Genomic DNA, 20,576 nt, shown 5'->3' with positions numbered 1-20,576 from the left:
ACCCCTCGGAGAAGGCAGTGGCACCCCACTCAAGTACTCTTGCCTGGAAAATCCCATGGATGGAGGAGCCTGGTGGGCTGCAGTCCATGGGGTCACTAAGAGTCGGACACGACTGAGCGACTTCACTTTCACTTTTCACTTTCATGCATTGGAGAAGGAAATGGCAACCCACTCCAGTGTTCTTGCCTGGAGAGTCCCAGGAACGGCGGAGCCTGGTGGGCTGCCGTCTATGGGGTCGCACAGAGTCGGACATGACTGAAGCGACCTAGCAGCAGCAGCAGAAACCCCTGGAATCAGAAATCTCAGGATAGGGCCCAGCACTCTGTGCTTTAATTAGCCCCAAAGGAGATTTTGTTGCCTGTTAAAAGTTTGAGAGGGCTCAGTGGCTTAGCAGTAAAGAATCTACCTGAAATTCAGGAGATGCAGGTTTGATCCCTTGGTCTGGAAGATCCCCTGGAAAAAGGAATGTCAACCCACTCCAGTATTCTTGCCTGGAGAATCCCATGGACAGAGGTGCCTGGCAGGCTCTAGTCCATGGGATCACAGAGTCGGACATGACTGAAGTGACTTAGCCTGCACACACACAAAAGTTTGAGAACTTTGCCTTAGAGCAGTGATTCTAAGATTCACATGGAGAGGTTTTGCAGAATACAGAAGCCTGAGCCCCACCCTTATGGCCTAGACATCATTAGCTTATTATGTCAGCTGTCTCCTACTTAACCATCTTCACTTCATCCAAATCTGTCTTCACTGGCAGGAGTTTCTATAACGCCTTCCAACCTCTCTGGGTGATTTCTGTTTCCTAATGGCCTCTTCAATGAGCAGTGCGCTCACCTCCAGGAATAGTGTGGCTGGCTCAGAGCAGAACACGGTTGTCACCTTCTTTGTTCTCCATAGTAAGCAGTTGGTAAGGTTGCCTAAGATCACTTTTTTCGGAAACCTCATTATATGTCTGACTCATGTTGAACTGGCAAATGGCTAAAACTTAAAGTATATTTGTTTGCTCTGCTCTTTTTGCTAGGTAAAATGGGGGTGAAAATAACATTTTCGGAGTCCTTATATGTCAAGCACTACATTAGCCTGTCAAGAAGTGAATCCTGAGTCATTTCATTCTAACAAGATGAAGTAAGCTTTATAAGGAGACAAGTTCAGAGTAGTTCAAAAGTAGTGCACTGGAGTCAGGCAGCCTTGACATCAGTCCTGCGTCTCTCTCTCTTGTTGCCTCTGTGACCTCTGTGGTCTTTGTATCTCTTCAAGCTCTTTGTATCTCTTCAAGCTCTTTGTATCTCAATGTTCTGATCTATAAAATGGGGATGATTACTTTAACTACCTGATAGGGTTATTGTTTAGACTTCAGGTACCTTGTGAAGGACCTGACACATAAGCTCTCAATAAATTTTCTGTTGCTAATGTTTGGAAGGGAACAAATGAGCTGGCAGGTGGGTTATGACCTGATTACAGGTAGAAATGGTGTGGAAATCTGGCATTGTCCTTCAAGCCATGGGAGACATTTAAGATTTCTTTCCTACAAAGGCAGGACATGAAAAAAACAACTCTTAAGTGCCTGGTATCCAAGGCGCTATCAGAAGAAGAATAGGTTGAAGGGAGGAATGACTGAGCCAGCAGAGGTTACCCTTCCCGGGAACCTTCTCCAAATAACTTTACTCTGAACCCATCTTTTTCCTAAAGAGGTTTCCTGTATTTAAGCTACTATTTAATATTTCCTCAGAGGTCTACTCTCTAATATTTTTCTCTTCTTAGTTAGTTTATTAGGTAGTAGACTGGTGGGGCGGGGTAGCATACAAAGCCTATCTTTTGCTTCTTAGGCCTCTCTTACCCATAACTCTTCAATGGAGGAAGAGGGGTGCCGTCTTCACTGTCCCCCCTCCCTACTCTCAACACGTCCTGAGAACTAGGATGGCTGCCTGAGAAGTCACCTTCTCCAGTTTTCAAAGTCATTCTTCTTTTGACATAATGTAATGCCACTTGAGAGAGAAAGAGTGTGTGTGTATAAAATGCATCATATTACGCTGTGATCTTCTGAAGCAGTAATGTATTTGAGATCTAAAAGTAGCAGATATTTTAATAATGAAAGTCCAGTCAAAATTTATAAAGAATATACTTCTTAATTTGATTTATTGAATCAGTATTATCAGTATACTGATGGATATTGCAAACTCCCAGACACTTGAAGAGATTTTTCACATCAATTCAGATGGCCGAGTTAAATGACTTTCCTGCATTGGAAAGAAAACTTCCATTTCCCTTGTACTTAACTTTGCAGAGCTTAAGATTTTAGAAACTGACATACATTGCATGTTTGGGGTGGGGGGAAGCTATAGATCCTATCTAAATGTCAAGATTAACATTTAATTCAGTGAGAAAGAGAGAACATGTCAAGTTTAGGTTTGGGATAGACTAATTAATTTAATAGAACTTGAAAATCAGTTTTTTCTGAGGTTAATTCTTAGAATTGTTCCTCAAGATAGTATTTGGTTCCATCCATCCTAGGTGAGTTGTCACTGGAATTAGGAAATTATTTTCATACACTGCATTTTCATCACAAAACACCAGAAATATTAGCTTCCTTAGTCCTTGTTCAGTTTTCTCAGCCTTCTAGAGTCAGAGTTTTTAATATTTTTACCAATTGCAAGAAGACATGGCTTCATTTGATCAAGTCCTCAGTTCTGTTTCAGTTTTGAGTGTCACTTTAAACTAATTAATATTAGGTCAGTGCATCAGCCACAGGGGAAAATGTTTTGCATGCATTTTTACTGAAACAGATTTTCTTGCTTGAATAAATTGAAGCAAATATTTTAAAATCCAGGTAGTTCGGTGGTGCTGCATGTATGTATATTAGTTGCTCAGTTGTGTCTGACTCTCTGTGACCCCATGGACTGTAGCCCACCAGGCTTCTTTGTCCATGGGATTTCCCAGGCAAGAATACTGCAGTGGGTTGCCGTTCCCTTCTCCAGTGGTTCTTCCTGACCCAGGGATCAAACCCAAGTTTCCCACATTGTAAGCAGATACTTTACCACCTGAGCCACCTCGGAGCACTAATGGTGAAGAACGCACTGCCAGTGCAGGAGGCATAAGAAACATGGGTTTGATCCCTGGGTCAGGAAGATCTCCTGGGGGAGGTCATGGCAACCTACTCCAGTATTCTTGCCTGGAGAATCCCATGGACAGAGGAGCCTGCAGTCCATAGGGTCGCAAAGAGTCTGACACGACTGGAGCAACTTAGCACACACACACAGTTCATTCCAAGGCCAAAAGTTTTAATAATGTGAAAGGAAATTTGACTGTTCTAAATGTCTATTTCATTGGCAAAAGGCAGTTGTTGTTGAATTGAAAGTGTGGTTCGAATTAAAATTATCTTTTGGTTGGAAGAAGCTGTGTTTGGTTCAGGATATACCTGGAGGGAACGGTGTGTTAATACATGAAGACTTTGAGTCTAGAAAGACCAGCTTCACACCCAGATCTGACCTGTATCTGCTGTGAGGATTAGTGCAAATGACTGAACCTAGCTGGCTGCAGTTTCTGCAGTTGCGAAATAGACAAAGGGTCAGGGTAGAAATTAGTGATAGTATTGCACGTATCAAATCTAGACTTCAGCACCTACTAGCTACTGTATCATTTAAGTTATTTAACTGAAGTTTCCTCATCTCTAAAAGCAAGAGAAACAGCCATCTCACCACATCTGTGGTCTGGAAGGCCAACTGAACTGTGCCATTTTATACATGGGACTTGAGCATCATGGATTTTAGTAACCCTGGGGGTCCTGAGACCAGCCCTCCACGGGTACCGAGGGACAACTGACTCCATAGCACAGACCCTTGGACAGAGCAAGTCCTCAGGGTTGTTGTTGCAGAGGTTTTTGTTAACATTTTACCCATTCCCAGGCTGCTACCTCACCTTCTGAGGACGGTTTAAAAAGAAGGCAGTCCTTTTAGCTGTTGTTGGGTCCTTGACAATAATTTAGAGAAAGGAGAAACAGATGGTATCAGCACATTCCTCAAGTGCAGTGGTGGTAGTAATACAACTAAAATGCAGACATGGCTTTCACATGCCCAATGCAGTGCCTCTCGTGTGGACGCCCCGCACTTTTTCTTCATTGTTGGGGAGGAATACGGTCTGAAAGGAAGTCATAAAAATAATAACTCCATAAATTAGCACTTTAAAGTTTACCAGAGAGCTTTTGGCCACCTGGATTCCTTTTTTGTTTGAATGGCGAAGTATACAAAGTTAAAAAATAGAAAAATGCTTCCCACATTGCTTATCTTAAATAAGTAATCCTCTTTGTAAATGCAGCAAATATATTATCACTCCCATTTTATAGAGAAGGAAACTGTTACTTTACAGGTGTTAGATAATTTCCCTGCAGTCACCAAAGTGATTAACAGAGTAGCCAGAGAGGCTTCACTGCTCAAGAGAGTTAAAATGCTATCATAACATTCTTATTCTTGGGGTGGGTGGGTGGGAATATTTATGGCTAATATTCAATACGTTTACCAAATACATCTGAGTTAAAAGTTCTGAGAGCCAGAGAGCTACAGATATAAGAAGCCCACTACCTACCAAAATACTGTGGGGGCCTTGCAAAGAAAATGAATTTACAAAAGAAATTAAATATTAAATCTACATTTCTTTCTATGTCTTGATACTTGTGTGTTATAAACTATTTTTTAATTCTTTTACATGATTGAAATCTCCTCTCAGTTTTTGTCTTGGGCAGAACAGCAATCTTAAGCACCCCATTATACCTCACTTTCTTTTACTTACTGATGTAGCTAAGGGCTGTTGTGGCTGCATGGAGCAAAGCAGTAGGATCACCTTGAATACAAGGTGCGCTTGGCTCTGGAGGACTACGGGCAAGCAGATGGAAGGAAGCATCTTGGTCTCTGGGCTCTAGGAATACCTCTGCACAGAATAAAGGGAAGGAATAGCACGCTGGACAGTAGAAAGACATTCACACAAACCATGTAGGTGAGGAGATTTGTTTACCATTGGAAAAAGACTGAAACTTAAAGATCTAGCTTAATTCCCTTTTCCTCAATAGGGAAAAAAGGAATAATTTCTACCACCATGATGACTATCTTTTTAGAAAGACTTTTCCTCTCTAGTTGCAGAAAAATGTCTTTCTTTTCAAATAATAGGGAAAAAACTCTTACATTAATACCATACAGCTATTTTACAAGACTCATGTTGGGAAGCAAAGAAGAGTTTATTGTAGTCTTTCAATACTGTGTTGCAATATGCCAGCAAATTTGGAAAACTCAGCAGTGGCCACAGGACTGGAAAAGATCACTTTTCATTCCAATCCCAAAGAAAGGCAATGCCAAAGAATGCTCAAACTACAGCACAATTGCACTCTCTCACACACTAGCAAAGTGATGCTCAAAATTCTCCAAGCAAGGCTTCAACAGTATGTGACCAAGAACTTCCATATGTTCAGGCTGGATTTAGAAAAGGCAGAAGAACCAGAGATCAAATTCCCAACATCTGTTGGATCATAGATAAAGCAAGAGAATTCTAGCAAAACATCTACTTTTGCTTTATTATCTACACCAAAGCCTTTGACTGTGTGGATCACAACAAACTATGGAAAATTCTTAAAAATGTGGGAAGACTAGATCACTTTACCTGCCTCCTGAGAAATCTGTATACAGGTCAAGAAGCAACAGTTAGAACCAGACATGGAACAACAGACTGGCTCCAAATTGGGAAAGGAGTACATCAAGGCAGTATCTTTCACCCTGCTTATTTAACTTTTACACAGAGTACACTTGCAAAATGCTGGGCTGGATGAAGCACAAGCTAGAATCAAGATTGCAGGGAGAAATATCAATAACCTCAGATATACAGATGACACCACCTGTATGGCAGAAAATAAAGAGGAACTAAAGAGCTTCTTGATGAAAGTGAAAGAGGAGAGTGAAAAAGTTGGCTTAAAACTCAGCATTCAGAAAACTAAGATCATGGCATCTGGTCCTATTACTTCATGGCAAATAGATGGGGAAACAATGGAAACAGAGATAGACTTTATTTTCTTGGGCTGCAAAATCACTGCAGATGGTGACTACAGCCATGAAATTAAAAGACGCTTGCTCCTTGGAAGAAAAGCTATGATCAACCTAGGCAACATATTAATATGGTTTTTCAGTAGTCATGTATGGATGTGAGAATTGGACTATAAAGAAAGCTGAGTGCCAAAGAATTGATGCTTTTGAACTGTGGTGTTGGAAAAGACTCTTGAGAGTACCTTGGACTACAGGAAGATCAAACCAGTCCATCCTAAAGGAAATCAGTCCTGAATATTCATTGGAAGGACTGATGTTGAAGCTGAAACTCCAATTCTTTGGCCACTTGATGCAAAGAACTGACTCATTGGAAAAGACCCTGATGCTGGGAACATTGAAGGCAGGAGAAGGGGACGACAGAGGATGAGATGGTTGGATGGCATCACTGACTCAATGGACATGAGTTTGAGCAAGCTCCAGGGTTTGGTGATGAACAGGGAACCCTGGTGTGCTGTAGTCTATAGGGTCTCAAAGAGTAGGACCCAACTGAGTAACTGAACTGAATGTTATGTCGAGAGACTCACATTGCATTACCTAAGAGAGACCTGATGAAGCCCTAGATTAATAGAATCTGAGGAGGCTCTTTGTGATAGAATTTTAGCTATACTTTATAAGAGATAAGTGTTGGCTACATTCCAAACTGATACAGATATTCATTCAGTTTTGGGTGATTATGAACAGATCTGGTATAAACATTTATGTGCAGGTTTTTATGTGAACATAAATGTTTTAATTTCTCTAGAGTACAGCCCAAGAAGTGTGATTGCTGGGTCATATGATAAATGTATGCTAAAGTTTATAAGAAACTTTCTAAGCAAACTGTTTTCCAGTGTTACTGTATACCATTTTGCATTCTCAGCAGCAAAATATGGGAGTTTCAGCTGTTACTTATACTTGCTAGAATGGTATTAAGCATTTTTAAATTTTATCCACGTTATTAGGGAAAGATAGTAGCATCTCATTGTTGTCTAATTTGCCTTTTCCTAATGGCTAATGGTGTTAAACGTATTTTTGTGTGCCTATTTGCCACATGTATGTCCTCTTCAGTGGAGTGTTTGTTCCAGTCTCTTGTCCATTTTTTAGTTTTGTTGCCAAGTTTTGAAAGGTCTTCAATGCATTCTGGATGCATGCTTTTCACATCAAATCTAAAAATTCTTTAATTCTAGGTAGCACATATTTCCTCCTGTTTTCTTCTTAAGTGTTTTATATTTTGCATTCTATTGTTAGGATCTATGATCCATTCTGAGTTAACTTTTGAATGAAATTTACATTGAGATTTAGTTTTGGTTTTGATATCCAGTTGTTCCAATATCGGTTGTTAAGACAGTTCTTTCTTCACTGAATTAATTTTGCAAATTTGTTGGAAATCAATTGGCCATATTTGTGCTGGTCTGTTTCTGTTGGTTTGTGTCTGTCTGATATCACACTATCTTGATACTTTATAGTAAACTTTATAGTAAGTCCTAAATCAGATAGTATGATTCTTCCAACTTTATTATTTTTCAGATTTGTGTTAGCAATATTTTTCAGTTCCTTTGCCTTGCCATGTAATTTTAGAATCAACTTATCTGTATCAACTAAGGAGAATCCTGCTGGAATTTTATTACAGTTACATTGTATCTATAGATCAGTTTTGGGAAAACTGACCATTTTTCTATGTAGTTTTCCAATTCATGACCACAGTATGCCTCTATTTAGGTGGTCTTAAGTAGTCCCAGCTGTGTCTTGGCGTTTATTTATCATCTCTGTCTTTTTGCCCACCCCACCCCCACCAACTGGATCTTGTGCCTAATGTTAAATAGGAGTGGTGAAAGCAGACATCTTTGCTTTGTTCTGATCTTCCAGTTAGTCTTTGACCATTAAGTGTAATGTTGGCTGTAGGTATTTCTGTAAGTTCCCCTTTCATGTTGAGAAAGTTTCCTTCTATACCTAGTTTGCTGAGAATTTTTATTATAAATATATGTTGGATTTCATTAAATGCTTTTTCTGTATCAGTGGATGTGATCATGTGGTTTTTCTTCTTTAGGCTGTTAATTGATGGAATAGGCTAAGGGCTGAGGAATAAGACAATGTAGAAAAGAAAAGAAAAAAAAAAAGGAATTCCCTGGATTTTAGGCTATATTGAGTCCAAGCCAGGAGATGATGGAGGGGGGAAAATGGTAAATTCACTGCTGGTTTGGTGATAGCTTGACTTCTTCCCCAAATCCTTAGCTGCTATTTCCTTTTTGCTCTTCTTAGATGGCTGCTTTATTTATTTTGTCCAGGTTTAATAGCTCCGTTCAGTGGGAGAGAAAGGGTGGTGCGTGCTTACTCCATCTCACCTGGAACCAATCTATTTTTTTTCTTCTTAACAATTTGCAGGCATTATTAAATTGACTTGCTGAATTTATGTAATTTTAAATTTGAAGAATTAAGGTTCATTTGCAGTCATATGATGGATTTAGGTATTGTAATATGTAATGATATTTTCTATTTAAACATAAGCAGTAATTGCTGTGAGACAGATGTACATAAAACTAAATTATAAGAATATTTTAAACTGATCTGTTTCCTGAAAATTTCTCTTTGACTGTATTTTTTACTATCATGGGTTTTGAAACACTGTTTCAAACTCACATCAGGTTTAAATGTTGAAACTTTTAGATCTAGGGATACCACACTGCTGGTTCAGCTGAATAAAATGCGTGTGTACCTAGCAAGGGCTCTGGGTGGAAGTTTCCACTGGAGGCCTAGTAATGAGGCATGAAGAGATGGAGGAGAGGCAGATCTGAGAAAGGTCTTATGTGGATGAAGCTGTGGAGAGGCTGAGGTTATTGAGAGGACTGTCCATTTACGGGAGAGGAAGAGCAGAGAGATTGGGGTGGGGGCTTGTTTGAGACCTTTACTCTGAGAAGTAGAGGAGGAAGGCCTCTGCAGGCATCTGTAGGCTCCCCCAGTGCCAGGAGGAGACAAGCTTCAGTAACGTGTACTTACTGCAGCAAGGGGTGTAGAGGATGAAGAAAGATGGGGCAGTGCCATCAATGTGTTGTCTGATGACCTTGGAGAAATTTTTCAGTTAATCAGTAAGCAAGTAGAAGAATAAGAAAAATGGGAATGATGATGGGATATTGTATTATATATGCATGCATGCTCAGTCATGTCCAACTCTTTGCAACCCTGTGAACTGTAGTCCACCAGGCTCTTCTGTCCATGGGATTCTCCAGAGAAGAATACTGGTATGGGTTGCCATGGTCTCCTCCAGGGGATCTTCCCAACCCAGGGATCAAACCCTCATCTCCTGCATCTTCTTGCATTGACAGGCAGATTCTTTACCACTGAACCACCTGGGGAGACACACTTTGTTTGACTTTCAGTTCCTTGACCATGAGAGCAGTGTTAATGTGTCTTTATTACCCATAACACTGCACACAGTAAGCATCCAGTTAGATTTCTACGCTTCTGAATGACACTCTGTTACCAGCAGTGTCTGCACACTTGATGTTGGTTAGAGACTAGCAGAGATTGTTGGGTGAGGCTGGAGACAGAGGAGGAAAAATGCACTATCGAAGAGCTGTTGTCCTTTTTGTCAAAATCTGAAGAAGATTCTCTTGTTCTCCTCTTTCACTTATAATTTCATTTATTGTTTATAGCTTGTTTACTTCCAAAACTGATGAGGCAGCTAAAGGGTGGCCAGAATAAAATATGAAAGTCTTTAGTATACGTTCCCTTGAACAAGGGTCTTTTTTTTTTTTAATTAAAGAACTATCTTGAAAATGTGCTGTTTTGGGCTGTTGGTTTAGGAATGGAAAAGATAGTGTCTTCCGAGCTGCCCATTACTGTTTGTGTTGATTATTTTAACTGGTTTTCCTTTATTCCATGATACTACTTTATAGGAGCAAGTAAGAAATATGACATACAATGTTGATTTCAAATGAGGAATCACTGGTTCTTAAGCCTGTGTTTGTGATTTGTTTTCTTTTTTCAGGATCAGAATTCAGGCCATAAATGAAATTGGAGCTGGACCATTTAGTCAGTTCATTAAAGCAAAAACTCGGCCGTTACCACCCTTGCCTCCTAGGCTCGAATGTGCTGCTGCGGGGCCTCAGAGCCTGAAGCTGAAATGGGGAGACAGTAACGCCAAGATGCACGCTGCTGATGACATGGTGTACACGCTGCAGCTGGAGGACAGAAACAAGAGGTGAGGGGCCTAGGGGTTCATCCGAAATCTCCATGACTTTGGCTTATGGGATGAAGTCTTCCCAGTTCTTCTGGCCTCCGAAACACTCCTCATCTTTATTGAAAGGATTCCTGGTATTTGGGTCCTGCACTTGAGTATTAAGTTTGAGTATAAAAGTTGTATCCTCCTTTTGGAATTTTCTAAATTAAGAATCTAATGATCCTGATTTCCCTATAGATGATAAATACATGTTTGTTTGTTTGTTTTTTCCTTTCATAAAGCCAGAAAAATGGAGATAAATTCTCTGAAAGGAAAATGGTCAAATTCAAGTCCCTGCTGTGTAATAGTGTTAGATTAGTCATGAGTGCAGAGGGAAATAAGACTCAGGAAGGGATGTTAACCTCTTTTAAATATTCAGTAACCATCAGGACAAACATGTTTACCAGTCTGAAATAGCTGTGGTGATGTACAGATGGGGACTGTGCTCTGTAACTATGGGCAGTGCAACATAATATCAAATTAACTAAAGCAAATAGGAGATTCTTTATAAGATTCCATACTCAGGAAACACTCTTGGTGACAGAAATCAAATCCAGCCTTTCACATAGTATTTATTTAACCTAACTTCATTTCCTCTGAGAATGGCCGATCAGAAGATGGGCAGCTGACCTGTATTTAGGAATAATTCAGTTGTGGAGCAAAAGTTAATGACAGAAAGTTCTGGTACCAAAAGTTCAAACAAGAGTCTCAGCTTGAAGGAGGTGGGAAATCACCATAAAACCAAGACAGCCTTTTGGGGTAGACATGCTGCCCCTTCCTGCACACACCTGCCGAAGCAAAAATCAGGGTATGTGGAAGTGTTTCTGTCATTTCCCCTTAGTGCATCCTGGTACCCTGCTCTTTCATGTGGGGACCTGGTTCTTTAAGACCCCTTCCAACCTCCATCTCTGCTCTGCACTGGCCCTTCGATTCAGGTCCGCTCAGTGGAGTCCGCTGTGTGGAAGGCACTGTTGCAAGGTGGGCCTTCAGTGGAGACCAGGAACAAGAGGAAGGCCCTGCCTTGTCTCCAGGAGCATGATATCAACCTACACGTCGTCATAGAACACTAGCAGAATTGGAGAAAAGTGCTCTGGGAGTTTGAAGGGGGCAGACATAGGGAATAAAGTGCAGAGACCCTTTGGTTGCAAAGAACAGGAACAGCTTTGAGAAACAGGTCACATTTGAACTTGACATTGAAAGACCTAGAAAACACAATAGTTTGACTTAGAACAAAAAGTGATCATCCTTTAGGAAATGAGTCCTAGTATAGAAAGAACAGAAAAAGTAAGGCTTCTTCTGGGGAGATTCATTAGAGATCAAATTCATATTCATTTGCAGACAAGATCATTCATCTTACCATGCCATGTGCTTTTGGCTGCATTTTTCACGGGCTTATTATTTTATTGGCAGGAGACTCCTCAACCTTACTGGCAAGAACAGAAACTATGGACTAACAGAAATCATGATAAATATATTGAGCTGGCATTTGGGGACATTTGTAAATGGGTCTTTTTTTCCTGGGCTTTTGGCTTACACTGGTGGTCCTGAGAACCTTCCTTAGAGAATACCTCCTAGTTGTACTATTTAGAAAAACAGCAAAATTCCGAATCATTGTTGAAGCTGGTGGCAGAATTGGGATCTGAGCCAGCACCTCATGACCTCCCTGCGCAGCTGCCTCTACTGTTACCTCCAAGAATATGGGGAGATTGACAGCTCTGCACTGTCCTATGCAAGGCAGTGACCTGAGGCGCCTCGTGCAGAGAACCGTACAGAGGCTTAGAACAGAGGTTCTGTGAGTGCTGGTCCAAAGAAGAACGCTGTTGTGAGACATCTGGATATGTCAGACAGGAAAGAGTGCAAACCCTTGTAATCAGTCCATGCTCTTCCCTCATAAAAAAAGGGAAAAACCTGGCTTGTTAAATAAATGACTTGCCTAAATGTAAATGGCAGTTTAAGAAAACTCACCATTAGGAATAGTATTTTTCTTAGTTTTATGAGCTAGAGTCCAGATTTATCTTTTTCTAAATTAGATTTGTCAGTATTCTGAGAAGTTATCAAAGTGATGGGGATAGAGAACGTAATAAATTCTCATTCTATTTGTGGAATTATTTTCCTGTGATTTAAAAGGGTGAACATGGCCTAATTTGAGTTTGAAGATGACCTTCTTCACTGTTTTGAAACTGAACTGTTGTCGTGAATGGTCCCATGAATCCAAGCCTTTGACTTTGGCTCTTGACTCCTGAAGATTAGGGAGAAACACTTGGCATTGGATAGATCATAATAGTTGTGCTTAGGTCTTTGTCAATTCTGCTCCCCTTGAAGTTCTTTAAAACTTGGCCTATCCAGTGAAAGGAACAGCATTTTCTTCCAAAATGACAGCTGTCTTTTTAATTGAAATTGTGGTTGCTAGAGTGGTTTCTAGTTGTGGCTTTTGGGAAAAGTGTTCACATTCTTTAGCAGTGTACTGATTTCATTAACCACCAATTAGTTTCTGTTATAGATGTGGCAAAATATCATATATCCTTCTGTGGCCAAGGTGAGAATCAGAGTCTGTGGTGTTTGTGTACTTACTTAGCTGTCAGCTCTCAAAATATTTCTTTTCCCATGTTTGCCTGGCTCACCGGTCACTGTGGGCATTTGGAAGGACTGCCACAGTGTCTGAGTTTTACCACTGTCCTTGGCAGCCAATGCAAGTAATCTGAGTCTTTAAACATGAAGCAGCAGCAGAACAATGAAAATGCATAACGCCGCGCTTGGTAATTGTCAGATTAGAGAGTTGAGTTGATTTCAGCTGCTAAACTCTTGCTCCCAAGTTTTCCATATCCATAAAATAAAGGAGTTGAACTAGAAGCTGAACTCTAGTCCAGAAAAACTCCCACCTTTTTCACCTTAAAGCCGTGAATCTCTGTAGATTCTTTGTGAGCTAAATCCTATTCAAAAAGGTGTCTTTTGTAAATGATTAGAGAGTGTTCTCCTTTTTTCTTCATATTTTAGCTTCTACTTTTGATATAGAGGAAGAAAGATACTAACATTCCTTAAGAGTGACCACTTAATGGCCAAAACCCCTAAGGTTTTGCATCTATGATGTGCTGGTTTATTATGTTTAATTTATAGAGCTCACAATCAAAAAAATCTGACATGGCCCAGAGATTTCTAAGTATACTGTTTGGCCAAAAGTGTATTTTCAAACCCTCAAAAAGGCACTACTATTTATTGAGCACCTGCAAAGTGGGAGGCATTTATCAGCATTGTTTAGTTCTTGAATAGATGAGTCTGGTGGGCATAGGTAGAAGAGATGGCAGATCATAGTGTGAAAGGCTGAAAGACTGACATAAGCACAGAGTGTTGAGGGAAGGTAGGAGAATGGCATATGCTTTAGGCCGAAAATTGAACAGAGAGGGCTTATTCAGAAGGTAACAGGTTGGATGAGTCTTAAAAGAGTATCAATCCATATAACCTCACGCCGGAGAGCCTCAGGATGGAGACCAGCGATAAGGATTCAGGATTGGGTGGAAACCAAAGCTATAATCTTCAGGAAACAGAATGTCCTGGATCTTCATGTAAATGGCATTCTATTCTGGTACTTTTACACTGGATTTTTTTTTTTTTTTTTTAAACTTTGGGCTGCTTCATGTAAATAAGGGTTTCCTTGGTGGCTCAGCTGGTAAAGAATCACCTGCAATGCGGGAGACCTGGGTTCGATCTCTGGTTTGGGAAGATCCCCTGGACAAGGTGGAATGGCTACACACTCCAGTGTTCTGGCCTGGAGAATTCCATGGACTGTATGTAGTCGATGGGGTCACAAAGAGTCAGACACGACTGAGAGACTTTCACTACTACTCCATGTAAATAAAAGGAAACCAGTAGGGCACCTTGCCCAAATCCTTGCTTCAAGGTAAGTCCACCTAGAATTCATCCGGCTCACTGGGACTTGCTGTGTGGAAAGTTTTCCCCTTGAACAAGACATTTGTTTCCCACATATTCAAGATTTTGACCCACAAGGTTCCCAGTCCAAGATCACTGATTATATATTTATGCAGCAGCCTCAAAGCAGGACTAAGTTTATCCCTAGCACTTAGATTATGATCACTCAATCATCAACTTTTTTTTAAATTACTACAGCGTGCTAGGTCTTGTGAGGTATGTAGCCTGCCTATAAGGAGCTTATCTTGCTGAGGAAATAAATAAATGTGAAAAAACAAGCAGATAGCACAAGAGATTTTATTTAATTTCAGCAGAAAAACAAAAATTATGTTAGTTTGGCTATAGAGTGATTAATTCTGTTATTCTTAACAGATCTAGCACAGATCCAAATGTCTTTGTTTCCTTTATATGCAAGAAAAACATATATCCAAAAGTAAACATTTTCATAATACTGCATTAACCTAATACAGGGATTAGAATAACAAGATCAGCTCATGCATTTTAAGAGTATAATGTTGTAATGATGATTTTGAAGCTGCATCTGTCTGTGTTACTGAAACAAAATGTTGATGCTGCCCTAACAGAATTTGAGTTGATGCTGACTCTCATCCTGACCCTGTGGGACCCTGTTCCTGATGATTGTACACAGCACTGAGGCAAGAGGAACTTAAGTTCCAGGAATGCATTTATGGTTAATCTGTTGTTCAGGTTACTCAGACAGCCAATGTATTTTAAAGCAAGGCTCCAGCCAAGTGGGGAATGGGGAGAGGGCTCTAACAGAACTGGATAATTGCCGCTTGCTCTCCATTTAAATCAGCCCTTGTGCCCATGACACTTTTCCCTTTAGCCAGCAAAATTGGCGGCGGGGGCTTGTAATGTGTGCAGTATAACTGCCAGTTCACTGTTAGAGAGGGACAAAAAGTAACCTGCATGAAGAAACCGTAAAAAAATACACACTGGGCAACAAATAAAAGTGGCCACAGTATATGAGCACTCCAGGAGTGAGCACACGCCTATTATAGAACAAACTCCTGCTTGTATTTCTCAGAGAATATTGTTGAATTAAATGAAATAGATGTTAACTAACTCAGGGCCTACAAAAGACCCTTGGTGTTCATTTCCTTTTGCTTCTCTGGATCAGTCTCCAATTCACATGACCATCCTTGCTGGGTAAATGGCATTTTTATAACCCTCAATCACCGGAAGGCAGTTGTAGTTCTGGACAGGGATGTCAATTCTCTGTTGTAATCCCACATCCGTTACTGAATTTCTAAATGACTAGAGGCATGTCCCTTAACTTCTTTTTGCCTCAGTTTCTCCATTTACAAAATGAAGCTAGTGATACCTGTCTTCAGTCCCTGACTGATGGGGGGGAAAAAGAATTTTTATTTCTTTAAAAGGGAGCATAAAAATTCATCATGCAAAATGTAAAGTATTACTAGTTTATTTTGTTTCAGTGTTCTAAGCACAGCCTGAGGTGACAGGTAATAAATGAACTATTTGAGATCTTACTTGCACCAGAAGTAGAATTCAGACTACATTTTTTTCTTCTATTTAAGAATCGAATTTCTATTTAAAAAATAAGTACCAGAGTGGAAGTAGATTGCATTTTCCATTCCAGTTTTTCCTAAATGAGATAAGATTGAGGCAAGGCCACTAAAATAAAAGTAGATTAATAAAAATCTGGAAGACTGCGAATACGCTTGAAGATGAGATTCCCTGCACATATTAGAAAGCAAAGTAAAAGAACAGAGTTGCAAAGTTCTCAGGTGGTCCTTAGAGATTCTAGTCATCCTTGCTTTGAGTATAAGTAAATTTCTTTTTTGATATATATCAAATGCAGTGTGGACAAAAAAAAAGATGAAAACAGGAATCTTATTCTATGTACAGAATTTCTTCAGTAGCTATAGTGACATTTTATTTCTTAGAAAAGAAGCATAACCAAATGTATTGCAGTCTGGTTACTCATAAGCCAAAAGGTCCGTGTGGAGCTGGGAACATGGGGGTTAGGAAATTAACGCCTTTCCTCATGGTCTTTTGGAGATCACTCTTGGCACTTGAGTGTTCAGTCTCCAAACTGGTACTCTCAGCAACATAAGAACCAGTTTAGGGAAAGAACCTTCCTTGCCTCAGATGCCCCTACTTGGTGCCACCTGCTTCTGCATAGACATGGCGGGACTCTGTTCTTGGTGGAGTGAGGGCACAGGCTATTCATTCCTATTTTGAACATCCTCCATCCCGAAGATAACCTCAGTAATGTAGGGAATGCACACACACACACACAACCCAGAGAAATTAAGAAAAAATGAAGGTAATGACATGGCATTGCTAAGAAATATAGCTGCATTGAGCTTACCAGCAGCTGTTAACTTGTGATATTTCGAAATTGCCATTTGCAGTCATTTGTGGACCACAGGCCATTTTGGGTCAGCAGGTTAGATCATTTTGAGTTCATATTAATGGGCTGCTGTTAGCTTTCAGTGTACTGATAGCAACAAGAAAGTAAACACAGAAACCTCAGGATTACCTGGTTTTTACTATGAACTTGTTATATGCCATCCAGAGAATTCTTGGATTTTTTTAAACAAAACTGTTTTAAGGAAACAGATTTTAAAATTAAATTATTTGTATATCATTTTCCTCTGAAATGATTTAAAATAAGCACATAAAAATGTAATATGTCTGAATTTTTTCTGTCAGTTGCACTTTGGTGCAAAAAAGTCATCTTTTGCAATATTAAAGTCTAAAATGCTGAGGTTGAAAGAATTCTTTGAAAATGTCAAAAATCTGTTGTTTTGCCTTCATAATATTTATTTAATAACAAATCATATAATTTTCTTGGTCCTTTCATTTGGATCTCAAATTCCAAATTCATGAGAGGGGAATAAGACAGTTGTTATCCCGAGTGTCTAGAAGCAGACTGAAGAGTTTTGACTTGTTCATCATGATGGTAATGGGCTCTGCATTGTGGCCAAGGTCTTTGTACCTCTTCATATCTACCATGGAGTACTCAGGCAAGCAGAATAGAGGCATATTCATTCTGTATTTTTAAATATGTAAAATTTTTTTTTCAATCAGTGCTAAATTACCAGCATTGAAACCCACGTGTGTGTGTGGTCATCAGAGTGTTTAGCTTGAGGAAAACATTATAGTCAAAGCTGAAGCCAGTTGGGGGCAGAGCCATAAAGAATTTATTTAAACCATAAACTCCCAGTGACTCACCAAACCTGCCGTGTTTATGTTTCCCCTTCCAAGTAATTATCTGTTTTAGTACATGAGAGCATTTCTTTGTTTTTCCTTTCCCTAAGTAAAAATGCCCAAATTTCCATTAATGGCCAGCATTTCTGTAGCATCTGCTGCTCCGTTTTCAACTGTTTTCATCAGCGATTCTCAGCCTGGCTTCCCCAGGACAGCGTGGATGGTATTTACATGCAGTTTTCCCACCAGCTCCAGGAAGCCTAAGGGATGTGGGTGAGGGGGGTGCCCTCCAGACTTCTCCAGTGTTGAGAAAGGAGGTAAATCATCCATGAACCTTGCTGCTTTGTTATTAATAGTATTATAAACAATAACCACTAATATTTATCAAGCACTCACAGGTGCTAGGCAATTTGTAATAAGTTCTCTCTGCATTTTCCCATTTAATTCTCATAACAACCCTCTGAGGGGGTCGGCACTACTGTAGTGCCCATTTTACACAGGAGAAAACCGTTTACTTGGCTTACATTGGTGAAGATCATCAGGCTGTTGAACTCAAACTCGTCTGTCTACAAAGCTTGTTATTACCCATTGTGCCTTCAGCCCCTGCACCAGTGGGGGAGCACCACAGTGGAGCCCCAAGGTGTATCCATATCAGTCCTCTTACTTGGCCTTCACAGGAACCCTAGGTCATGGGACTGATGCTTCCAAAGGTACATGGCCATGGGCATCGGGGGTTGAAGGTGGAGCAGAAGACCTCTCAGAGGCACTGCCAGTGTAAGCCCAGGGCTCCAGGAAGACCTTTAAGGAGCTGTGATATCACCAGGGGTCCCTGTGGCCTGAACTGATACTAAAATTACTCAGTGACTTTATTGAGCATGAACTACATTCTAGAAATCATGCCACCTGTTATGTATGTAAATATGTGTGTGTGTATATAATATCATTGTGTTTCTGTAGCACAGAAGCATTCATGTGATATAAGAAGCAGTGCAAATTTCATGCAAACTCCCTGGTTACCATTTGGGGGGGCGGGGGGATGGTGAATGTTATATGTCTAGCACAAGCCGTAACAGATGCAGCCGAGCATCACAAATTCAGATGGACCTCTTCCTGCTGGGACAGGAACTGGTAGTAGCCCCGGCAACCTGGAGAATAGCCTGTGTGGTGGGAGTTGAGAGCCACAGTGGTCCTCTTGCCAGGGTACCTTGCCCTGCCTGGGATGGTTGGTGACACTCATGGTACAGGATCTGGAGCCACTGGGCTCCCTGTGTTTAACTCTTACTGTAGGGCTCAGGGCTAAGCTTTTTACCCACATTTCCACAGTTGACTCTCAAAACAACCTATTAGGTGGATACTGTCCCTGTTTTGCAGATGGAGAAATAAGATGAACAGGGGCAAATGGTTCGGCAGTAAGGGGCAGGGCTGAGACTCGTGGCTAGTCTTCCTGGATCCAAGTCCCCTGCCCCTTCCCTTGAGACCAACAGTGTGTGTGTGTGTGGGGGGGGGGGGGGGCGGCGGGAGGAGAAATGAAGGGTGGCCCAGTCTTCACTGGGCAGTGCAGACCAAGGTATGCCCCAGGGGGACGTGGGCTCCCCACATAGTGCATCCCTTGTCAGAGGATTGAGGTCTTAGGGTTTCAGCAGCTCCTGCTGGTGAGGTCGGCACTCCAGCTGCTCTAGGTCCTCCCCCTTCCCCGATGATTTCTTCTCATGGCAGAGATCTTCTTTTCTAGGGCTTCAGGTGGTGCCTTGTGACATGATATGGATCAGGTCCTTCTAGACGACAGGAGGGCCTCTGGCTGTGGCTCACGTTCCAGGGCTGGTGGTGCATGCACACGTGGGATCCCAACACTGAGCCTGAACACTCTAAACATAAGGCGGGGAGGTGCCATCGGGACAACCAGAGGGCCGCTGTCCTCTTCACGGCAAAGCCTCACTCTGAGTCCTTGGTTGTTGTAAAATGTGGAGTCTTCGATCACTGTGTCTTGGGATGTGTAGCGTGTTTAATTCTATCACCAAAGGCCTCTGGCTTACTTATTAATGGATTTTAAAAATAAGTTGGTCTTGGTAAAACAAATATTTGATGAATATTTTTAATCTCTCTGAGTGGTTCTAGCCACAGGGTGTTAACCTAGGGAGCCTTCCAGAGAGGCCACCATGCAACTGGCTGTAAATCACTGGCTCTGAAGAAGGTTCTTTCTTCTCCTGCCTCTTGGAGTGATAGAAAATACAGAATTGGGGTGAAAGAGGGATTGTTTTGTGTGTGTTGGCTTGTGTGCTTTTGTTTTGGTTGGTCTTTATTGTTTGAAAGAGAAGTCACTGTCAGCATGTACAGAAAGCTTAGGATGAACAGGTACTTACTTGAGGCCTACTCTGTAGGGACTGGGGCTCTTCCATGAGCGTTCACACTGAATCCCGCCACCGTGTAAGGAAGGTGCTCTTGCCCACACTTCACTAACCGGTCTGGGGGGTTGAGGGTAAACGACCAGTGTGTGCAGGGAAGCCTCTCCCCATGCAGCTAAGCCTCCACCCCGGAGGAAAGAAAGTAACCTCAGGGTTAGCTGTCTTCTCAGCAGTACAAAATGACTGTAACACACACTGCATGGTTATTACCTGTCCAGATCATGGACACTCTCCTTGTAGTAACCCATTTAAACCTCACAACAGCTCCATGAGATAGGTTCTGCCATTAGCTTCATTGCACTGTCTGTCCCTCGATGCAAACAAGCACCCTAATGGCAAAATTGTAAAGTTTTTCATTTCCATTACCTGTTCCGCATGCTTTTTCTAAATTGAACTGCAATTTTAAAAGATTAATAAAATGATGTGGTACACCAGCAAAACAAGAAAAAGGAACAAAATAGCTATTCTAAAACTAGCAGAGTTTGATGAATTTGAAAATTGAAATATTAGAAAATATGCCATTTGCTCAGTTTAGATTATACTACAGAATTAGAGTACTGACTGTGCTTCAGTAAATTTCTTTGTGAATGCGAGTGCTGCTGCCTATGTAGATTTATTGAACTTATTTCAAAAGAAAATACCCTCCCCAGAGCCAGGAATGGGCAGGGAAGCAGTACTGCTGCTAGTCATCCTCTCCAAACTCCTTTAAAAACCAGGTTGCATTGCAAGTTTATACTGAAGATGCAACACTTCTACCTCTTAAACTGTGACTTCCAT

General features: G+C 41.0%; 1 protein-coding gene across 11 annotated transcripts in view; it reads left to right on the top strand.

The window, feature by feature from the left end:
- FNDC3B (fibronectin type III domain containing 3B) overlaps positions 1-20,576 on the top strand; it is a 358,677-nt gene that overhangs the window by 317,581 nt on the left and 20,520 nt on the right. For all 11 annotated transcript variants that reach the window (NM_001206211.2, XM_024992081.2, XM_024992092.2 and 8 more), the window contains one exon: positions 10,045-10,257. In NM_001206211.2, coding sequence (NP_001193140.1) covers positions 10,045-10,257 — 213 coding nt within the window. The remainder of the gene's footprint in view (positions 1-10,044; positions 10,258-20,576) is intronic.

The sequence above is a fragment of the Bos taurus genome, chromosome 1, assembly GCF_002263795.3.
Source record: "Bos taurus isolate L1 Dominette 01449 registration number 42190680 breed Hereford chromosome 1, ARS-UCD2.0, whole genome shotgun sequence".
In the NCBI taxonomy this organism is placed as follows: domain Eukaryota; kingdom Metazoa; phylum Chordata; class Mammalia; order Artiodactyla; family Bovidae; genus Bos; species Bos taurus.
Note: the sequence above shows the minus strand (reverse complement) of the source record. Positions and strands in the feature narration are given on the sequence as shown.